A 21,932-nucleotide genomic window follows, 5' to 3' on the forward strand; every position below is an offset into this window, starting at 1 on the left:
ACTTCTGAAAACTTGCCAATCTCTTAAAAAATTGATGTATCTATCGGATAAAATTATTTGTTTAGGGCTAAGAGTCCCAGCTAGCTAGTAATATTAAACGGAATATCAATATCGAGGAATATCAACGTCGAATGTTTTGAAAAAACAATCGATACTATCGTGATAGTATCGGGCTGAAATAATTATTAAAAAACCATTGAAACCTTTTAGGAACTTGTCCATTGTAAAAATTAGATGCCACCTGTCTATTTTTTTACAAATTTGTCTTCGTATTTTATAGCACGACTGTAGCTCGATACTATCATGAGAGTTTCAAAACCGTCGATAGTAGAGGCCATCAGTAAAATATCGATACTATCGATAGTGCCCTCGATGGTTTGACACCTCTATTGTGCACGCGTCGCCAACATTTTTGCTTATGCGGGCGCCAATTAAAACGGCAACTAACTAAAATACAAGCGAAATTCTTAAATCGCAGTTCAAAAGCGCTTCTTAGGAGCGTGTGAGTTGGTGTAAGTAACGTGGTCCATGCACACTACGTCAGTGCGCTAGTGTTTGTGAGTAATTGTGCAGTTTGTGAAAGTTTTTTGCGAAAGTTTTGTGATCAATTTAAAGCGCATTTGAAAAGAGCAGTCACCCATTCACTCACAAAATAAATACATATATATAGCGCCTTCAAATTCTGAGGATAAGAGAAGCGGAGAGTAGCGCGTTGAAGAATCCAACGCCAACGCAACATTTTATGCTGGCAGCGGCATTTCGTTTATGCGTGAGCGGGAGCGCCAGCGTCTGTGTGTGTGCGTGTGTTCGTGTTCTTATTGCCAAACGTCATTTTATATAATCGCCGATCGCTGATTTATATTTTATCTCCATTCCATGTGCGTGCGCTCTCCCACTCCCACCAAAACAAACCGACAGCGTTCCCTCTGTCCAGACCTGAGACCAAAATCATAGGTAAGTTTAGCATATCACTCCGTTTCAAAGTTGTGTTGTTGTGACGTAGGTGGCTTTCCTCCCAGTGAGGCTCAGCTGACAAGTCACTCTCTTCCTCAATATATCTCTCTTTGATTCTACAGCCCCCGCGCCGTCTGGTTCTCTTTTAATTTTTTAGTTTTTCCGAATGTCACGCCACCTTATCAATGACGTACATAAGCAATTTTTCTAAAAAAAAGTCTGAGAAATCGACGCTGACCCAATTTATCCTACACATAGACATGTTCATATGTATGTATATGAATATGTTGTACCTTTCGCCAGTGCAACTGCACTTTGCCTTATGCAATTGTTGGTTGCCAATGGCAGCGCAGAGTTTTGTTTTGTTGTTTTGTTTATTGATTTTTTTGTGCAATGAAAAAAACAGTTGGTGAGTGATTCGGCGGCTTGCTCACACTCCCTTGGTGTACCGTTTGCATTCACAACCTGTTAATTGACGCCCCTCCCGCAGGTATTTTTCATTTCAATTAGAACTATATCACAATGCTCATTCTTGGGACCTGAGCACATGCATATGTATATCGCTCTCGCTCTTTTTCTCCCTCTCTCTCTCTCTTTACATTGCTCTCCTCTTTGGATATTGCTCTCTTAGTGGATTTCCCCTACTTGCTTTCCACGTGCAAAGTTCTTGTAATTTATTTTGCGCAAACGCTCTCTCTGCCAGTCTTCCTCTCTCTGTCCCACTGTGTCGCCTTGTTATACCAACTGAAAATCATGCGAGTTTTGCCTTTGATGGGTGGCAGGAGAATGCCGGGTACCAGGCAGGGGCCTCCAGTTCGGGGTCATCTGTGACTGTCTCTGCATGTGAGAGTGTGTGTGCTCTGGTGTGACGTGTGTCATCTGTTTCGGATTCCAAGGGACCAGCTGAGCGGCTGGATGGGTGGCGTGTTGCCGTGGGCCTGCGTGGGTGTGTTGCATTCGAAACGGATGTGGGTGGGTGGGTGGTCGGTTGGTTGGCCGGCCCCTTCTTGTTTCTAGGGCGCGGCTTCGCAATGGCCGGAAGCAGGTCGTACTGTAAGCAGTTTAGAATCGAAATATCGCTCATATCGCTGCCGTTTGTCCAGAGGTACGGCACGTCGCGGGTAGTGTTGCAGGTGGAATGCATTTCAAAAGTTCAGACGGAAAGATAAACGCAAAAGATAAAAGGAAGCAGTGAGTGCTATAAACAGCAAACGTGAGATAGCGCGATTCCAGGTGGAAGTAAGAATTGTTTTTGTTAGAATCAAATAAGCATCAAACCAGAAAACGAACGTTGGAAACTCTTGCAGATTGACAACCAAAGATTATGGTACAGTGAAAGTTCGGAAATTATAACCACTTGGTTCCTGGGGTGATTCTAAATTCTGAAAAGTTATAATTTCTGTACAGAAAATGATAAAACAACATTATAAATAGTTGTGCAAGCTTTATTTTAACCCAAAACAGTTTTTATTTATTAAAAAACATTTTAGCTATGTTTAAATTAATATTAAAATTTTTATATTTTCATTTTGTCCTTAGTCATCAACTGACACAAATTTCCAGAAGCGTATTCAATTACGCATGCATATGACCGAATCGTATGCACCACGAATAACTCGGGATTCCCATTTTAATATTTACTTCAAGTTCAACCAAAGCTGTGTGGGCAATAAAAAAGTTCTTCCAGAAATCTGAACCACAGGTACAGAGTCGGCCATGCATTAAAATGGCCGGTCCTAATTTCTGGACAATTCTAATTTGTGGGAGTTCTAATTTCCGAACTTCCACTGTAATCTGATTTCAATAGTGTAATTTAGTGAGTATTTTATACCCTTTGCAACTTTAATTAAGGCGTAATTGACGAGCTGTTGCGGTGCATCGATAAGAGTAAACTGCTGTGATATCCAGTATTATAAGAAATGTATTTATACACATATGTACATATGTATGTATGTATGTGTACATTTCTGGAGCATTTCCGCTTTTGTAAATCAACGTCGCATTAAATTTTCATAATTTTTGTGTCCAGAAGTTGTAAGATTTTATTTTATGAATTAATTTTTTGTAATTTGTGCATAGTTAATGTGAATAAACTTTTCCAAGAATGCCTAATAATGTTCCCAGCAACTGCGGCAGCTCCGTCCACTTTCTCGCCGTGTCTAGTCGAGGTGGGTCGAATGAATTTGCCGGTCTCAGTTTTCATTCATGGCCAAGCCACCCATCCACATATCGGGCCATTTCGCCACCCCACGAGGTGGTTTCATGTAAACAATCTGCTCTTTGACCTTTCAACATTTTCCCCTGCTCACACACACACACACACTAACACACTGCGTTTCTCTCCGCTCTTCCACAGTACAGTTGACGCACACGCATGCAACCGACTGTCTCTCTTCGACTCTCGCTCTCTCTGAGTTACCTCCTCTTGGTTGCTCTCTTCACCGCATATTCTTTTACTTTGTTTTAAGCTTTACAGGGTGGGTAGGTAGGCCAGAGGGGAGCGGCGCGGCAGCGGCGTCATTTCCCCTGAAACTCGTACGATTTTCAGCTGGTATAACGAAATGCCATCGAATGAAAGAAAAACGTGCCACCATAGCTGCCTGACCGCCTCACCACCCGGCTACCCACCCATTCCTTTCACCCTGCCTTGTGACTCTTGTTGGTGCCTTTCGCATTTGCTCGTTGCATTTGTTGCTCTTCTCTTTCTCTCTCGCTGGCTCGCGCCGGGTGCTGTATCAAAAATAGTCACGCGATGTCTGGGGCGACCGAAGGCAGACCAAGACCCTCCTCGAACTTTGCACCACCCCCCGACTGGATTTCAGATTGCAATGACATTTTGTAATCGGCCTGGTTGGGCTGTTTGCCATGGCTTCAACAGTTTCGCCGTTACATTTTTTTCTTCACGATGCAACAGCACAGCGCATCGTCAGCTGCCATTTTTACTGTCTATTCATCTGTCCCTCTTTCTGGCTTTGGTACCCTTGCAGAGGGTATTGATTAATTGTATCAGAAATTTCGAACTCTGAGAGAAAACATGTAGTATAGAAAACTAAACAGACCAAAACTATCTTCAATATATAATGATAAAAAAGCACAGTATCTGCAAGGGTATTTAATGCTTCGGCTTGCGAATCTGCTATCTGCTGTCGCGGACTTGTTAATTCCATTTGTAAATGTTTCCCTGCACTATGTTTGTTAATTACATATGTATATCGTTGCATATGATTTTAGACGACCATCGTGGTCAGCTACTTGCATGTAAGATGCATCGATGGGGAATAAACCGTGTCGCTATAAAATTGTGTTGTGGTTCCTGTTTCCATTTCTAGTTGTCACGCCATTCAATGCTTAACTTGTTTTCAATTTAAAAAATTCTATTTTCGGCTAATGTACGCGGCAGGTTTAGAAAACATGACATTTTTCACCGTTGGAATGGACCGCACACAGTCCAACGGAGATAAGCGAGGCGCAGTGGCTTATGCGTGGGGATTCTGACGTCGAGAGATAATATGGGAAACAGTTCTTCAAAGCACATTATTCAGACCCCTGCTCGTCTACGCCTGTGCATCGTACGAGCATTGCTTGTGTTTGTTTTAGTCATGACTTTGGTAGATTTTCTAACCGGTTTTTGCAGTACCGCTTCGATTAAACCGGGCTCTGGCTGCCTGCCTCTCACGATCATTGCCAAAGCTGATTCGATTCCATTTTATATTTGTGTTTGGTGCTTCTTGTGGAAAATTTCACTGGAACACGTGCTTTGGTGTGTGATGTTCACTCTAAAGATAAGTACTACATGCGTCGCGACGCAGGCGCTTGTCTAGGTCATTTATTTTAGCTCTATGTTGTTGCCTTACTTTCACACACACCAGAACATGCATACTCGTACGCGTACGTACGTACGCAACAGACAAAAATTCAGCCAAAGTCAAAGAAATGAGCGAGTGCAAAAGAGAGAGGAATCTGTCTTGCAAGGTGTATTAATATCAAACGAGGCATGATCAGTGAGCGGTCTCACGGAATACAAACATGCCTCACCTTGCCAAATATCCCTTTCACTCGCTCTGTCTCTGTTCGTTCTGTACATTGAGCGATAATCAAATTTATTTTAAATTCGCCTCCAACGGACGGGCAAATTTATATACACACACATAGAGACACCCACACTCTCTCCCACATAAATGGACAGACAGACTCTCTCCGGCAGTTTTGATCTTTCTCGCTTGTTTGTTTTGCATGTTTGTTGCTCTTGCTCTTTCTCTGCTCATTTCCATTGAATGAAATATTCAACGCCCCGTGCAAAGCTCGCAAGTTCTCGTCGTTGTTGTTTTTGTTGTTTTTTCAATCTCGTTTGAGTAATTCTCATTTCATTTTATGTGTGTAGTGCTTGTTTGCTGCTGCCTGTGCTGTTGCTGCAAGTGAAATAAAGTATTTTTATTTTGGACTTTGGCACAGTCATACGATCATTTCGTTACCCCATTATTCGCCAGAGAGAACAGTGCGAAAGAGAACAGACCGAAGAGAGAGAGAGGACTGATGCAGCGACGTAATGCGCTTTCTCGACACTTGCATGGACAGTAAATCAAATGTTGCATATCAATTAAATTTTTGCACATAATGCGAATTAAAGACTGAGAGGAGACGAATTCAGAAGAGAGCGGTGCCGTTGGCGTCGGCTGGCTTTGGGTTGTGTTCTCAATGTCAAGGCAATCAGCTGATGAATAATTTCCCGTTACAACAGGCAGGCACCTTGACCAAAGTTCAAGTCACTGTCAACGAGGAATGAAAGAGATCTAGAGAGAGAGAGAGAGAGACCGAGCACTGTTCCCATATGTGCAACTCAAAATATTTACGCAATTGATTTTCTTGTTGTGTTCCAAATGCTTTCACACTTAAACAGCTGAACGAATACTCTCCCTTCCCCACCCGGCATTGTGAAACAGCTGATGGGATGAATTGAACGCCCTCTCAGGTAGTCCAAGAAATGGACGATTCATCATTGAGAGAGCTTTAAATCCCTTATTCCTCTTCTTCTCTATTTAATTGATTTATGTAGCTCTTAAGTCCCTGAGATCCAATATATTTAAGGAATTTATGAACGAGTACTCTTTGTACGCCCAGAGCATCAGCTACAACATAATGAAATGAAATCCAAGTAAGCAGATGACGTGGTCTTATTCTGTTTATAAATACACATTGTTGCAATATTTGGATTGCTATGAGTAACACAACGCCTGTTCAATTTATATAGAACGACGATTAACACTCGCATTTTGACATGGTATTGCAATTTCGTAATGTCCGACACAAAACTTGAATTTTGAACCGTAGCAGCAAATGCGATCTTGGACTTTGGAAGCTTGCTTTTTTTATTTTATTTTTTCGTTTTGTTGTTTTTCTGACGGGTCAGTTCTTGGGAACGGCGGAAAACGAAGTTGTTGAGTATTTTGCACTGCGGTCAGCGAAAATAATGTAAAATTTATGTAAACGCCACCAAACAGAAACGTAGAAAAATGCGGATTTTCAAGTTCGAGGTTTTGGTGTAAATTGTGGTACTCTTATTTATCTTTTGTGTGATTTACACACCAAGTCAAGCACAACGTTTCCTGCTTGAATGATTTCAGAAAACTGCAATTTGTTGTGCAATTTATGCAAAAAAGTAGCAGCTGCAAACAATAAAAATTGATACAAAGCGGAAAGTGCAGTGAAAAGTGCCGCTAAAAGTTTTAATTAATAAGTTTCACCCTCATATATTACAAATTTGATTGTACGAGTACGGGATAATCAGTTCGATATGTGAATAAATCTTAGAATAAAATGTGTAATATATGAGACACATTTTATTGTACCAGTACGGGACAATCCGTTCGATCGGAGCTAAAATATGTATATGTAAATATTGGAATAGCCATGGAATGCTGTATATAAATGGCATAAAGTGGTTCAGTGGAAAACATAAATAGCCGCTGATATATCTGTAATCGTTGTGTTATTAGAAATCTCAAAGTAATTGAAGTTCAAGTATATAACAAATTATGATAAGAATGGATCGCTAGTGATTGTTTATTTACGATTATTATCTGTAACTAGATTTAGACTGAATTTGACCAAAACTTAATAGCTATTTAATGATTATTTGTCGGTGTTTTGCGTTAATCCTAACAAAAATCTGCAATTTGAATTCTAAACCGTTTTTAAATAATTTTGTAATTTTAACTTTGCTTATGGCAATTTTAATCTCCAAATCTGTTTTTAGTTTAAGTGTTTGTTGCTTGACATGTGTCGGGATTAAAGTTCTCATTGTACGAAATAACGCATACGCCGCGTGTGTGGTTACTTAACCCTGAATGCCCATGATTCAGATCTGATTGAATCAGTCAGTCTGCTCAGAGCTCTGCTCGTTTTATCACTTATCCAGCATCATAGTACGGCTTACAGTAATCATCGCTTAATGTGCACAATTTCCCTATTGTCTTAGTCCCCAGCGTTTACATATACATACATATGTACATACTCGTACATTTAGATAGACAGACCTCTCATATCGGTTTAACCTTTGTTTTCCACACGCGATTGTCGGCTCCCAACCAGCACTCTCTTTCTCTTGCTCTCTCTTGATCTCTGTTTTTGTTGCAACTTTGACCAGGGTTGCCATTCGCGTTTCACGATCTATGATTTACGGACACAAGGACGACCCTTGATTGGTTGGTGCACATTGGTGCACGGTGGGAACGCGCTCAAAGTTTAGTCTCTGGCCATGAAAACAGGAGCGTTTAATTAATGGCAAACTGAATAGTTTTACATTTTCATTCGATTGCATTAACCTACAAAACGTAGCTAAAACCGACTTTCGCCTGTTTTCACGCCACTTTAGCGCTTCTTCAACTTTGCACTCTGACGGTTGCTCCGTGTATTTGTGCTCGGTGTTTTTTGGTTACTTTTCTGCCAAGATAAAGAATCTCTCTTTCATATCTTTCTTTCTTTTTGTCCTCTTCCAATGGCTAATATTTGAATGCCGAATATATTTAACTTTATGATTTTTGGCACTTCTCTTTCTTGGCAAACAAAACACGTATTGAGACCGTTTTCATTCGAGCTGGGCTTAAATGTGAAGGCGGTGCGGTTCAACGGACTCCACACGATGCGTTAAGATTGTCGTCATTCCTCCCGAGTTGAAACGAACTGAACTGAAATACTCGGATCACTTTGTATGCCCCTTTTCCCCCTTATCAAATGGTTGGCATAATCAACGACCTTTGTATCAATATCACGTGGGGATATTGAGTATTGTTTATCAGAAACGGCAGATTCTAAAGAACCAGTTCAATCTCCAGAGCAGAACGGATAAGCCATGCCCGAACGGACTTTGGTCTCTGCCAGAAAACATCAAAGAACTTTCGTTTATTTTGTTTGTTAATTAATTGGCAAAGCGCTTTTCTGTGATTCGATCGAAGGTCCCCCGACCTATGTCAATGTTTCTCTACAACCAGGGAGAGTAAAGAAAGAAAGAAAGAAAGAGTCCGCAAGAGAGAGAGAGAGAGAGAGAGAGCGAGAGAGCGAGAGATGTAGAGAAATAGGGTGTGTGTTTCTTGAGAGAATTCTATTATGCAATCTCTTACGTATTTTAGAAATGTCCGTCTAAATTTAATTTTCGTTCTAGATATTCGTTTTGCCTTTTCCATACTTTCTATAATTTGTTTCTTTATTGTCTTATCATCAGCGTTCGTGTTTTTTTTTTTTTTTTTGGCTACCATCCAAAAAAGAAAACAAGTCCAAAACGTAATAGAAACTTTTTATTGGTTTGCTTTGGTGGTTTGCTGTCGTTTTCTGATTTGATTAGAATATTTATTAAGGTTGAAACTAATTGAAAGGCTACTTGGGATTGGGATATGATTATTATCTATTTATAGAATTCAAATGGAAGTTTTAGTAGGGGCTTTTTGATAACTTATATAAATAAAATATATGTGTGTATTTATAGTTTAATATTTCATTAGTTTCATTCAAATGAAAAATTAAAAAAAAATTGAAACAAATAAGAACTTTCTATGATATAAAGACAATAGGTTTATGGTATATTTTTACGATTTTCAACTAAATATTAGATACCTTTTTGTACTTGAACGTAAAGTAAAGCTTTCTATGTACTATTTATGTTTACATCTGCAGATCATGATATTTCTACCTTTCCCCTGTTTGTCCATGAGGTTGAGGTTGATTTTAAGTTTTTATTGTTTTTGCTTATTTTTCCATATTTATTTCTGTATATTGCGCTATGCAGTTTCTGTATCCCATAATTTGTTTTGTTGATTCATTGTCACTACATTCATAAATGCATATTCCTGTGCTCTTTCCGGTTCCAGGGAAATACATCATCATCAACAACAACAGCAAAAACAGCAATACAAAAACTACAGTAACATCATCCGAAGGAAACTTTACGTCATTTTGTCTGTCATTTCAATCCACTAGTCGTGCCGCCTGTGGAAGCCAGGCGTTGCCATCCACATAAAAGCAACAGAGCGAGAGAGAGAGAAAAGTGATCTTTTGGGTGTGTGTGCTGTTTCTCTGTGTGTGCGTGCGTTAGAGGCAGCACTCTTCTCCCACCTGCAGTTCTGGGCAGCCACTGATACCGAAGATCGGACAAAGAGAAATAACTAGAGAAAGCACACGGCAAGATGTTCATCGAAGATGATGCGCAGTAAGTACCAATACCAACATACATATCATATGTAAATACCGTTTATGTTTACCTTCATGATTGCTTCACTCGTTTTTCTCGTTGAATACGGCTATCTGTAGTACATGTACTTGTTAGTTTCCCCAGCATTAGTGGGCAGATCAATTGGTGATGGTAATTTGGTTGATGGGTCTTAGTATGTTAAGAACAATAATGAAATGTAAGCTAATACCACTTCGTTTATGTGAAATTTGTACAGCAAATCAACATCATTCGACCAGAACTTCATTTCGGTCTAAAAACTCAGGATTAGGATTCATAATATTATGCAGATGAGAAGTATAGCTTTTGTTTTGGATGTACTAAATTTAAATTATCTTTAAAAATTAACATATTTTTCCTCTTCCTTTTGTATATTTATCTTGGAATTTCGAAGACCTGCATTGAAAATTTCTTACAGACAACCGAAGCTATCTTCTCCATATGATAATAACGATTGAATTTACTTTCGTATATATAAAATACTTTCTCTTGTCAAGCGTTTTGGTTACAAAATCAATTCAAATAATTGTTGTTTTCGTATTCATATTTATCATTTGAAACAATTAGCCGTGACTATCACTTAAATCAGCCATTCCAGCACCAATTAAGCGCCACAAAAAAGTCATCGACAATGACACTCAGTGACCCCCGAGCGCACCGTGCTCGAGAAATTGACGTCACGTCCGTGTTGCGCATGCAGCCAAGTTCAAGGACACAGAGAGTCTCATTCCACGATTCTTGCTTATCAGGCCACTCGCCTATGATCGCGCTATCAATTATTCAACGGTATTTTGCATTAGTGCGATCGATCCCATATATGTACATACATATGTATACCATATAGCTATAGTATAGCTTAGTAACAATCGTGCCGTGTGTTTCCAGGCAAAGATTCGTTTGGCTTTCTATTTAAAAAATGTGAAAACTGCGGTTTCCAATTATTCCAATGTTAAAATTATTTGATTATTTTTTCTAACTATGGTCGGGATATGTGTTAATACTCGAGGAGTATCAATAAGAGAAGCAAAAATGAAGCAATCCTTGAGGATTTCTGAGCGGCGCAAGTGCGCGAGCGGTTATAATCTCTTGAGTTGCCAAAAGGTGGCACTGGGCCGCGACGACAGCCCCGACTAAACGAAGTCGAGATAGTGATATAGAAGATAGAGTAAAAAAATAATTCCTCCGGAAATTGTCTTAATTTGTGGGCAAATTTTCGCTATTTCTGGGTGCAGATAAGTCCAAAATTAATCAAATTGATAAGTATGTTTAAAAATGAAACTGATCGCTAACTGAAAGTTAGTTAATATAATTATTAATATCTTAAAAAAAAGAATGCCATAAGTTAATCAAATTTTTCCAGAGAGCTTTCTTGAGCAAGAAATATGGCATACAATAAAGATCATAGTTCCCTAGCATGCGCCGCCATAGAGTAGGTCGTATAATTAAAAGGTGGTTGTGATCGAAACGCACTTGATTTTTGTGACATATTATAAAGCAGATGGCAACCATTGTAGTTGGAAGTAGTTCTAAATACCAATGGGTTTTGATAAGAAAGCAGACCTGGATAACCGTGCATGGAGAGAGAAAGAGAGAGAGGGCTCTGCCGTAGATACAAAAAAAGAGCAGCCAGCAGAAATGCATGTCAACCAACCCACCCACCACTCCGTTACATTAAGAGACATACTTGTGAGACAGTTTCCGACACGTTCTTCGGTGCCTTTTGGCTTAGCAATCTCCGGCTGATAAAAAGCTGAACCAATCTGAACGCTCTCCAAATGTTATCGCCTTTTCGAAAAGCGTTTTCTGAGCACGCCGTCGAGCTGAGAGCTGAGTGAGTAGGGGGGTGATCAAGTGAGTGAGCGGCGTGAGAGTGCGAGCGAGCGAACCCCTTTTTCCGATTTTCCTACATTCGGACTCAAGATTTGCCAACAGTGGCAGCAGGTGATATCAGTTTGTTTTCGGCTGGCGACGGTGCTACAACGAGTGGGTGGGTTGCTTGGTGGGCACTGGAGAAGGGCTCCAAAGTATTGCGTATACGTAATGTGGGGAAAAAAATTTGATAGTTCTTGGCACTAGAATAAAATTTGCATATCAATTAAGATGCAGCTGCAACTAATTTGTATCTAATTTGTGTATTTCAATTACTCTTCCAGAATGGACAGCTTCTGGGTGCAGAGCGCAATTGGGGCGATCAAGGCGATCGCTTTCGTGTACGATATCATCACCCTGCCGGTCTACTTGGTCCTGCAAAAGCCATGGACACGCCGACAGGACTCGCGACGAGTGAAGGTGAGTACAGAGTGGGCACTACTTTGATGGCAAGGGATCACGCGACCATTCCATTCCCTGCAACCGTATTTAATCAGACAATCGTCGCTGTAACTAGTATCTCTAGAATCGCTTTGAAATACTTTCGACTTTGCCCCCTTTGCCGCCGCTCCAAAGTACACAGACAGACAGATACTAAGAGCGCCCTGGCTTAGTTCTGATCGGAGTACATGTACTTGCTTATATAGTTTTTAGGAAATAAAACTGCACGCTTTACTATCAGTTTATTTTCATGTTACTTCACGTCACGCAATCCCTTGTGCACGATGAGCGATTAGCAAACGCTCTCTCTCTCTCTCTTTCGCTCTATCTGCCTTTGCCTCTAAATCTACCTCCACCTCTATTTCTATTCCTATTTCTGTCTCTGCTTTTGCTATCTCTCTCTCTCTCTCTCTCTCTACATTTCCCCTTATCTACTATATGCACGGTGACTTTTGATTTATTGACCCGGTCCGCTGTTCATTATCTCTTGTTCGTTGTTGTAGTTTTGCTTTTTATCAGAGATTCATTCGATTTTGTATGCGACAATTAGGCGTAGAGGTAGAGGTTTGTTTCCTTGCTCGCGGACATCAAATCATAGCTGTTTTTGATAATTGAACCTGTTGTTACGCCATACACGATGGTTGCAGGCGATGCCCTCCTCCTCCTGATAAGCCAAGCCATGCAGCGGAAATTTGATAAACGATGGAAGGAGCAGGTGGAGGCAACATGCTATATGTGGCCACATTGCCAGAGAATGAGAGAGAGAGAGTCTTATGTCCTTATGCCAAATTTCTGATGGATTACTTCCCAGGGTAGTCCCTATATGCGCTTCTACATTTGATGTTTCCCTATCTAAATGAAATGAATTTGTGTCTGGCTTAGAGCCTGCCTGATAAGGTTTATGGGGCTCTATGGTTATGGTCACAATTGCGTGTGCCGTAAATAGAGTATACAAAAAGTAAGGTAAAAAAGTTGCCGAATAGGAATGAACGTGTAAATCTACAAATATAGTAAGACATCATTACAGGCAACACTGGCTTGGGCACAAGCAACGCAAATACATACATACATACATATATTGTATTACTCGTTGTATCCTTCCTTCCCTCCTACAGGCAAAGCCCATTAACCAGAAAATGTTGGTCGATGAGTCCAAGTACGCGCCGGATGATATTGAGGTTTTAATATTTGCACATTCGTTTTTATTTTATTAATAATATTTGTTGTGGAACAGTGCACACAGACACACACACACATACATGGCACACATACACTGGCACAACCCCACATAAATACACACAAATCAACACACACACCACACACAACCACGAAAAGAATGCACAATAAATGTTCCTAGGATTTGGTTTTTCATGCAAAGAGTTGGTTTCCCCTTTTTTTGGCGAGTTCTTCTCTTTGGTGTTGGTCCCAGAAACATGTTCTCCCCTGTTACGGCCCCCAAACCATCCAACCAAAGCAACCTCAACCTCACAACCACACCCCCCTTCAAGCTCACATGTCTGTTCTCTACCTGTTTATCGCCCACTTCCCCGCCCGCAGCCTCCTTCCAATCTGGCGTTTATTTGCATCAAACTTTGAGATGACATAAAAGTAATCAATGCTCCTCCTCTTTTAGGCTAAGATTATCAAGAACGATGAACACGAGCTGACATACCGGACCACGGATCCGCCTCGCGATGTGCACGTGAAAATGCTGCAGGAGAACATCGACACCCTGGAGAAGGTCTTCAACTATGTGGCCAAGACGCACTCGAATAAGCGCTGTCTGGGCACGCGGCAGATCCTCAGCGAGGAGGACGAGGTACAGCCAAACGGACGTGTCTTCAAGAAGTACAACATGGGCGACTACAAGTGGCGGACCTTCACCGAGGCGGAGCGGCAGGCGGCCAACTTTGGGCGTGGCCTGCGAGAGCTGGGACAGCAGCCGCGTGAAAACATTGTAATTTTTGCAGAGACCCGTGCCGAGTGGATGGTGGCCGCCCATGGATGCTTCAAGCAAGCCATGCCCATTGTCACCGTCTACGCCACCCTGGGAGACGATGGTGTGGCCCACTGTGAGTACATGGCCCATTTTTTATTTCACCATTTTCGTGTAATAATATAAGAAAACTATTATTATATTTTGGCAGGCATCAGCGAAACGGAAGTCACCACGGTTATCACCTCGCACGATTTGCTGCCCAAGTTCAAGACCCTGCTGGCCCAGTGCCCCAATGTGAACACCATCATCTACATGGAGGACCAGCTGCACAAGACGGAGACCACTGGCTTTAAGGAGGGCGTCAAGATTTTGCCATTCAACCAGGTCGTCAAAATAGGACAGGAAAGCAAATTTGGTGCGTTTCTAAAGGGAGAGTTGAAATTAGTATGGGATAGACAGGCTGCCATAATACAGGACATACCCCTGTCTATTTCTCATCACCAGTTTTATGTGCAATTGCCCCAAGCTTTATGACTGATTTTGATGTCGATGGCTTGTTGGCATCTTGTTCATTATCCTTTATCTCAGTTGTCCTTCCGCGATCCATGCTGGGTGTAGTCAGCTCACCGTAATAGCACCAGCTAAGAAACAGAAGAAAGAGAACAAGTTTGGCCATTAACTAATTGGAAAGTTTTCATTTTCTGTCATGTCGTGCCTGTTGTCTGTAAAGCTCAGGGACTCAAACATCAGTCGGGGTGGCAGCTCCCCCAGCTCAGACACGAACGCCGCTGGCAAAGCTGAGACCACATCTACTGGCCTGGGCACTGGCTCCTGAGATCTCGCAATGTTTGCCAAATAGCTGCGATATGAACGATAGGCAACCAGCCCACAGTAGACGCCAAAGAGCGAGATGAATAGGTAGCAGGGCTTGGGCTTCGCTGTTGTGGCCTCCATGAGAGCATTGCACTGCTCCACACATGTCAGCGGGGTCAGTATAATGAACTCTTCCAAATTGTTTGCCATCTTTTGGAACAACGAAATTTTTAAACACGATAAAATTTTGATAGGATTTTTCTGTATTATGATATCTGTGTTGGGTGACAGCTGTGGATAGGCCTTCTATATTGCACTAGAGACATTTACTGATTGATTTTTTTGTGCCCACAGAGAGCGTGCCACCCAAGGGCGATGATATTGCCATTATTATGTACACTTCCGGATCGACTGGCACACCGAAGGGTGTTTTGCTGTCGCACAAGAACTGCATTGCCACAATGAAGGGCTTCGTCGATATGGTGCCCATCTATCCGGATGATGTGCTGATTGGCTTCCTGCCGCTGGCTCATGTCTTCGAACTGGTGGCGGAGAGTCTCTGCCTGATGACTGGCGTTTCCATTGGCTACTCGACGCCGCTGACTCTCATCGATACGAGCAGCAAGATCAGGCGAGGCTGCATGGGCGATGCCAGTGTCCTGAAGCCCACATGCATGACTTCGGTGCCACTGATACTCGATCGCATCTCCAAGGGCATCAACGACAAAGTCAATTCCGGTTCGGCCTTCAGAAAAGCTCTCTTCAAATTCCTTTACCAGTACAAAGTCAAGTGGATACAGCGAGGCTACAAGACGCCCCTCATTGACAAGTAAGAAGCCTCGCATATTCAATGATCATTCATGATCAGCTATTAAATATGTCGTCTGACTTGCAGGTTGGTCTTCAAGAAGGTGGCTAAACTGATGGGCGGCAAGGTGCGCATCATAATGTCTGGCGGTGCGCCGCTCTCGGCGGACACACACGAACAGATCAAGACCTGCCTGTGCGTGGACCTGATTCAGGGCTATGGATTGACAGAGACCACATCGGGAGCCACTGTGATGCATGGTAAGTGAACGGGAAACTGTGCCTCTTGTACGCTTTGAGCGCGAAGACTACTTACCACTCTTCCCACTTTTTATAGAGAGAGACATGACCTATGGACGCACTGGTGGACCATTGACCGTCTGCGACATTCGTCTGGTCAACTGGGAGGAGGGAAACTATCGCATCACCAACAAGCCATACCCGCAGGGCGAGGTGCTCATCGGTGGCGACTGTGTGTCCCAGGGCTACTACAAACTGCCCGGCAAGACCAACGAGGATTTCTTTGAGGAGGATGGCAAACGCTGGTTCAAAACCGGCGACATTGGCGAGGTGCAAACCGATGGCGTACTTAAGATAATTGGCAAGTCTCTAATCTGTATGCAATGCGATTTAAGCAGCCACTTAATACTCTGTGGTTCTCTCTCTCTTTACGCAGATCGCAAGAAGGATCTGGTTAAGCTGCAGGCCGGCGAATACGTTTCTCTTGGCAAGGTCGAATCGGAGCTGAAGACATGCGGTATCGTGGAGAACATTTGCGTTTATGGCGATCCCACAAAGCAGTTCACCGTCGCGCTGGTCGTGCCAAATCAGAAGCATCTGGAGGATCTGGCCGAGCGTCACGGCTTGCAGGACAAAACCTATGAGGAGCTGTGCTCGTCGCCAGTCATGGAGAAGGCCATACTCAAGGAGATTGCCGATCATTCGCGGAAATGTAAGTCGCCCATCGTTCCCCATCTCTGCGGGAATGAGAATAATGTACTAAATGTTTCATTGGTATTGCTTGCAGGCAAATTGCAAAAGTTCGAGGTGCCCGCCGCCATTACGCTGTGCAAGGAGGTCTGGTCACCGGACATGGGCTTGGTGACGGCTGCCTTTAAACTGAAGCGCAAGGATATCCAGGACAGATATCAGCATGATATTAACCGCATGTACGCCTCATGAAAGTCAATGTACTAAATACCAACCAGCAGCAACAGCAACGACAACAAGAACAACAACAACCAGCATTATGATAACTCGAGTGGAGGAGCTGCAACGAGTTGTGTACTGCACGCACGCCAGCCTAGTACCACTCCCACGCAGAGAGACACCAACGACACAACGATAAGCATGCATACCAAATCCGAAAACCAAATTAGCTAAAGAACCAAAAGATCTACAAGCTATACCAGACACACGAGTCAAATTCTGCATGTAAAGAGGGTTTTAGTTTATATATATATATATATGTGTATATGTATATCGATTGTATTTTCTTTTATTTTGCCAGAGTTATTGCGAATTATACTTGTTCTTAGCCAAATAATAAATGGGGATTCCTGGAAGCTGATGGGTTAGGTTTGGTAACAAATGCTTTGTGTCGGTGCTCAGAATGCTGATGATCAGATTGACAATGAATAAAAAATAAAATGTATGATGACCGAATGCCTATGATAATGATAATGATTATATTGATGAAAATTATGAATGAGAATGAGAAGATTGTGTAATGTACAGTTTTCGGTTTTTAGTACACTTTGTGGCAAAAACAATTTGCATAACAATACTTATTTTTATAGAAACACATTAGAGTAAGCTTAAGTGGTTGCCTATTAATTATGTACATACAAAATATAAACACACACACACATACATGTTTATATGCATATATACATATATATATATATATATATATATACACCTTATATATATAGTGTACTTCTTTATTATAAGTTCGATGTATGGAAATCCTGAAATAATGAATTGTAGCAAAAGCAAACAAAAACCTAAGCGACTTGATTATGAATTAATATATAAAATGCAAAAACATAAAAAATATATAAAAACCAGCTAAAAACAAAAACATTAAACACATTTTCCTTGGCAAAAAGCTTTTCTATGACGCAAGAAACACATATACACACACACACAAAATGATGCAAAAGTGGAACCCTCCATAAACTATTGTAAAACACACAAATCAAATGGTAAAAAGGTTACAAACGGTAAATGTTATATATATTTTAGCTCAATTTAGTTTAGAGAAAAGCAAAGGGCCACAACAAATGTATTTTATGAAATCCATTTTGTCGAAAGCAAAAGCGAAAACTCAAAATTCAAATGCAACTAATGAAAGACTTAGTACTAGAAAACAAAAAAAACAAACAAAGATGAAGAAAATAGCCCAACTGGGCTAACAACAAAAACAACGCCTAAGCTGTAAAGTAAAAGAAAAAGAAAACTCCACTTATTTTAAATGTACAAGAAGTTTTTGGAATACACTTTAGTCATATTTTTAGTTAAACTATATTCGACATAGGGGAACGTCTAGCAATTTTTTGTGGGAAACGTTGCGTTTCTTAAAAAAAAACTTATTTTATTCAAACAATTTGTTTGTAACTTTTACAAAGTGCTTGAGTGGTGGATTGTTTCATAATTAACATTAACGATATGTTCGTGTTAAATATGGAATGCTACGATGTTAATAAAAAACATTTTTATGATATCTGGATGAGTGGCAAGCAAAGCAAAATATTTAAGAAACTTTTCTACATATAAGTATCATTGCATTATTATACTTTTGATCGTATCAAATACTGAGATAATTCAATAAATACAAACAATTTTTAGTTTTATTCGAAGAGCAAACAATTACATATATGGCGGGAGGTGGGCAATTACTTGCTCATGCCTATGGCTTTGATTTTGTGGAACTTTCTAAAGGTAAGTAAATATCATTTCGAATAGTAGATGACTCTTCCTTAGAGCTGTGGTAGCTGTAGGAGTGGGTTCGAATTCCACTTCTGAAAACTTCTTTTAGATGCATTTTTTAAATTTTAATTTAAAACATTTTACCCCAAAAGCCAATGGTTTCCTTACAGAAAGGCAAATAGTCGCCGGCTGTCGTTAATTTGCACTGTGCAAAGAGCTCCGGAGATGCGCTCATTCGCGTTAATCTGTCTGAGCCCCTGACTTATTCACTCGCACTTGTTTGCCAATGTAAATGACACAATTAGCACGGCTCGCTGAACTGCCTTTCACTCAGTGCAGTGTTTACTGTAGTCGTAGTTCCACTGTGCTCTGTGCCCTGTTTATTTGTTCCCCGGCGACTTTGTGCATTTTTATAGCATTATAAAAAGAGAGGGAATTGTTAATGTTCTGCTGGCCTAAAGTTAAGCACTTCAGTGAAAGAGGCAGAGCTAGACCCACAGCGTCTGGCCATTTATAATACAGAAGAGTGCGTTGTACCTTTAGGCGCACCTTTGGGTCGGCGCCGGCCAAGGCTCAGACACTCTGAAGTGGCCGCCCAGAAACAGCTCTGCCACTGCTGCCAGCGACATTCACTAATGCAACAAATAAATCATAGAAAATAGGAGTATAAGCGGAGCTACCCCAGAATTTTCCGTCCCATGTGGGTCGAAAAACTAAAGCTGAGGCATATCCAATCTAAGGGAGAGCATGTAACATGCAATAGTATAAAGCCTTCGCTACTGTACAGGGCAGGGCATCTCCTAGTCTCTATGTACATATGTGCATGGCCCGCTACACGTCTAGTGCTTTTCCATTCGACATTTTTTGCTACTGATGCTGACCAAAGAAACGGAGACTGTAGGCGAATTTATTGCACTTTTTTGTGGAACTTTGAGTACTTATGGCATGCAGGAGATTAAATTAGAATTTTCCCCTCACAAAAACCGAGTGCAGTGCACAAAAAGTTAAAGCTCGACCCCTACGACTGGGATATGCAATGGCACTACTGAAATTAATAGACTGTGACGGGAAAAGGAAGATGGAGGAAATCGTGTAGAAGAAACGCTTAGATTTTTATACTCATACGAGTATGTCACACTCCATGGATTCTGGCTGATGGACAGTCAGAGACCGAGGGAATTGGCGTACCATTGAGTATATTCGGTGAAAAGTGACAGATCAGAACTGGGCGTTGAAGGTGTTATGGGGGAATATCATTAATTGGCATCCGAGCATGCCTAAATCAGAAGAAGGGAACTAGTTTCTTTCTATCTAAATCATTTATTTAGAATCAAATTCCGTAAATAAGGTACCGACACAAATTACAATCAATTATTTTCTTTGTTTTGGGCAAATCGGTTGCACAAGTTTATTGTAAATGCATTGGAAACAGAATCCAGCTTAAACTGAAAGTGCACTCAATGCAGATGTATCTCTATCTGCATCTGCAACTGTAAATGTAGCTGCAACTACAGCTATAACTGTATTCACAAGTAAAATTGCATCTGTGTCATTTGCGTATGATGCGTGACTCTGGTCCTGTTGTTCGTTTGATGCATTTGATAAAATCGAAAATACACAAATGGGAATTTACATGCGGGAAAGCCACAGCCAGCACTCTGACCTTTGGGCTCCGCCCCACTCACCACTCACCACTCCCCCATGTACCACAAAAATATTGTCATTTTAGCTGCAAATTCAAAATCGATTCTGCTGTATTCTGTACCGACTTGGGGTTACATCTCTACCATTTCGGAAACTGCTGCCCCCTCGTCTGTGGGCGATGATTATGTTTGGTCCGGGTATTTACCTAGTCAATTTTGTAATCCAGCTAGTATGTATGTACATATGTCATGTTGTTTTTACTCAATGCTATCGCAGGCTTACATACGTTTCATTTCCGATCGGCATTGTCGAACACATCCGCCCGATATGGCGTCCGATTTCCGTTATTCGCATCAGCGAGCAGCGGACGCTGCACTGAGATTGACAGCCCATACACAGCGCATTCGTCTGTATGTCTGCTTGTGTGTGGCCTTCAAAGTGAAAGTGTGCGCTTTGCTGTCAACTTTCCCAGTACAAGTTGAGCAGGAGCAGGAGAGCCCAGTTACTTTCGATGTCATTGATGGCACTCTCACTGATTTTGAATGACTCTTGGCAATTCAATTATCTGGCATTTTGCTTCCAACATAGCGATACATAGTACATATCTATTTGGAAATCTGAAGATTCTTTTTTGCCATTTTTGTTATCCTTTAGTTTTGTAAAAGTTTAACCAGTTGTAGCCATGTGTGTAGCTGCATGTCTGATTAAGCGAAAATATCCGTTTGAATGCATAGGCAGCTCATCGCAGAAGGAATATTCATCGCTCCCTGAATTGTTCTATATGTATAAGGATGTCTGTACTTACAGCTGTGCCATGCGCCATATGTAAAGTAAAGCAGAGTCTCCACCCGAAAGCTAACTGCTGCGCTTAACACGAATTCTTTACGCCATGTTGCACATTTTGCGAATGTTTCCAAGTTCAAATGGCTGTGAAAATGCACACGCGTTGCCCCATGCCCCGTGCCCCGTGCAAGGGATGAAGGGCGAGACACTCCACAACTCCCTTCAACTACATATTTGAGGGTACTTGATGGGCTATTGGAAGGGAACAAATGTAGAGAAACTTTCGCTAAATAGTAATCTTGAGTTAAATGAATACCCCCATTAAAAATACACCTAAATTTGTATTTATTTTAACAATAAAGATAATAGCAAAACGAAAGAGGAGAGTCTTTGGTCTTAGGTAATGTCCAGGTAGCGTTCTGTAGTAAGGAAACTAAGTGTCTGGATGCGATGGTCTGCTCCCCTGGCACTGAGGAGTATTATGCGATCGTATTTTATGACTGCCACCTCCAACTTGATTTCTGCTCTGCGACTGGTACGCCTTGACTTCCGGTAGGCATTCATGCTGAGTTTGTTATGCGGGGAGGCTTTCAGGTTTTCAGGCTATGTTGTATATTGTTTATTGAGGTTAATTTATACAGTTTTTGGCTACTATAACTAGTAGATCAGATAACTATGGGAAACTGACAGTAAAGAGGGGAAAATCATAGCACGTACGATTATTTCTCCTTCTAAAATCTCTCTCTCTAGCTCTCTATGCCCAGACCTGCTCTCTCAGATAACTAACGGTTAGATTGGGACGGCCTGTAATGCGCAGTCGCACAGAGAGAATTCTGAAGAGAGTCGGAGTCGAAAGCTCGCTTGCAGTCGCAACTGAAACGAATTTAAATCAAAACATTTTTGCCCCCAGGACTCACAGCTCTTTCCTCACTCTGCACTCACCACCCCCTCTGAGGTCATAGGTTTCGATTCGAAGATTTCCATAGATGAAAGCGGGGCACATTTGATTGAATTGTTATTGCTATTTGACTG

The 21,932-nt window shown here is 41.4% G+C and overlaps 2 protein-coding genes across 5 annotated transcripts; one reads left to right on the forward strand and one right to left on the reverse strand.

The window, feature by feature from the left end:
- The first annotated feature begins 402 nt into the window (after window positions 1–402).
- Window positions 403–18,397, forward strand: LOC111072576 (long-chain-fatty-acid--CoA ligase 3). Of its 4 annotated transcripts, XM_022364526.2 has the most exons (12): window positions 403–512; window positions 919–954; window positions 9,315–9,652; window positions 11,827–11,962; window positions 13,099–13,161; window positions 13,617–14,055; window positions 14,131–14,337; window positions 15,090–15,564; window positions 15,631–15,803; window positions 15,880–16,143; window positions 16,219–16,494; window positions 16,570–18,397. In XM_022364526.2, the coding sequence occupies exons 3-12, from the start codon at window positions 9,630–9,632 to the stop codon at window positions 16,722–16,724; spliced, it is 2,211 nt and encodes a 736-aa protein (XP_022220218.2). In that variant the 5' UTR covers window positions 403–512; window positions 919–954; window positions 9,315–9,629; the 3' UTR covers window positions 16,725–18,397. The 4 variants fall into 4 exon arrangements, with proteins under 4 accessions (XP_022220218.2, XP_022220222.2, XP_022220220.2 ...); XM_022364530.2 differs by lacking the exon at window positions 13,099–13,161 and having other exon boundaries at window positions 404–512; XM_022364528.2 differs by lacking the exon at window positions 9,315–9,652 and having other exon boundaries at window positions 404–512.
- Window positions 14,061–15,033, reverse strand: LOC111072577. Its single transcript, XM_022364531.2, has 3 exons — window positions 14,638–15,033; window positions 14,404–14,563; window positions 14,061–14,345 (listed from the first exon to the last, which is right to left on the reverse strand). The coding sequence occupies exons 1-2, from the start codon at window positions 14,943–14,945 to the stop codon at window positions 14,410–14,412; spliced, it is 462 nt and encodes a 153-aa protein (XP_022220223.2). The 5' UTR covers window positions 14,946–15,033; the 3' UTR covers window positions 14,061–14,345; window positions 14,404–14,409.
- Window positions 18,398–21,932: the final 3,535 nt, after the last annotated feature.

This window comes from Drosophila obscura, unplaced genomic scaffold (genome assembly GCF_018151105.1).
Source record: "Drosophila obscura isolate BZ-5 IFL unplaced genomic scaffold, ASM1815110v1 contig_186, whole genome shotgun sequence".
Classification (NCBI taxonomy): domain Eukaryota; kingdom Metazoa; phylum Arthropoda; class Insecta; order Diptera; family Drosophilidae; genus Drosophila; species Drosophila obscura.

Excerpts from the sequence above, each read along its gene's own strand:
- LOC111072576 (XM_022364526.2), top strand. The coding sequence starts at position 9,630 with ATGTTCATCGAAGATGATGCGCA. Across the intron at positions 9,653-11,826 it reads TTCATCGAAGATGATGCGCA|AATGGACAGCTTCTGGGTGC; the intron begins GTAAGTACCAAT and ends TTACTCTTCCAG. Across the intron at positions 15,565-15,630 it reads AAGACGCCCCTCATTGACAA|GTTGGTCTTCAAGAAGGTGG; the intron begins GTAAGAAGCCTC and ends TCTGACTTGCAG.
- LOC111072577 (XM_022364531.2), bottom strand. The coding sequence starts at position 14,945 with ATGGCAAACAATTTGGAAGAGTTCATTATACTGACCCCGCTGACATGT. Across the intron at positions 14,564-14,637 it reads CTGAGCTTTACAGACAACAG|CTGGTGCTATTACGGTGAGC; the intron begins GCACGACATGAC and ends TCTGTTTCTTAG.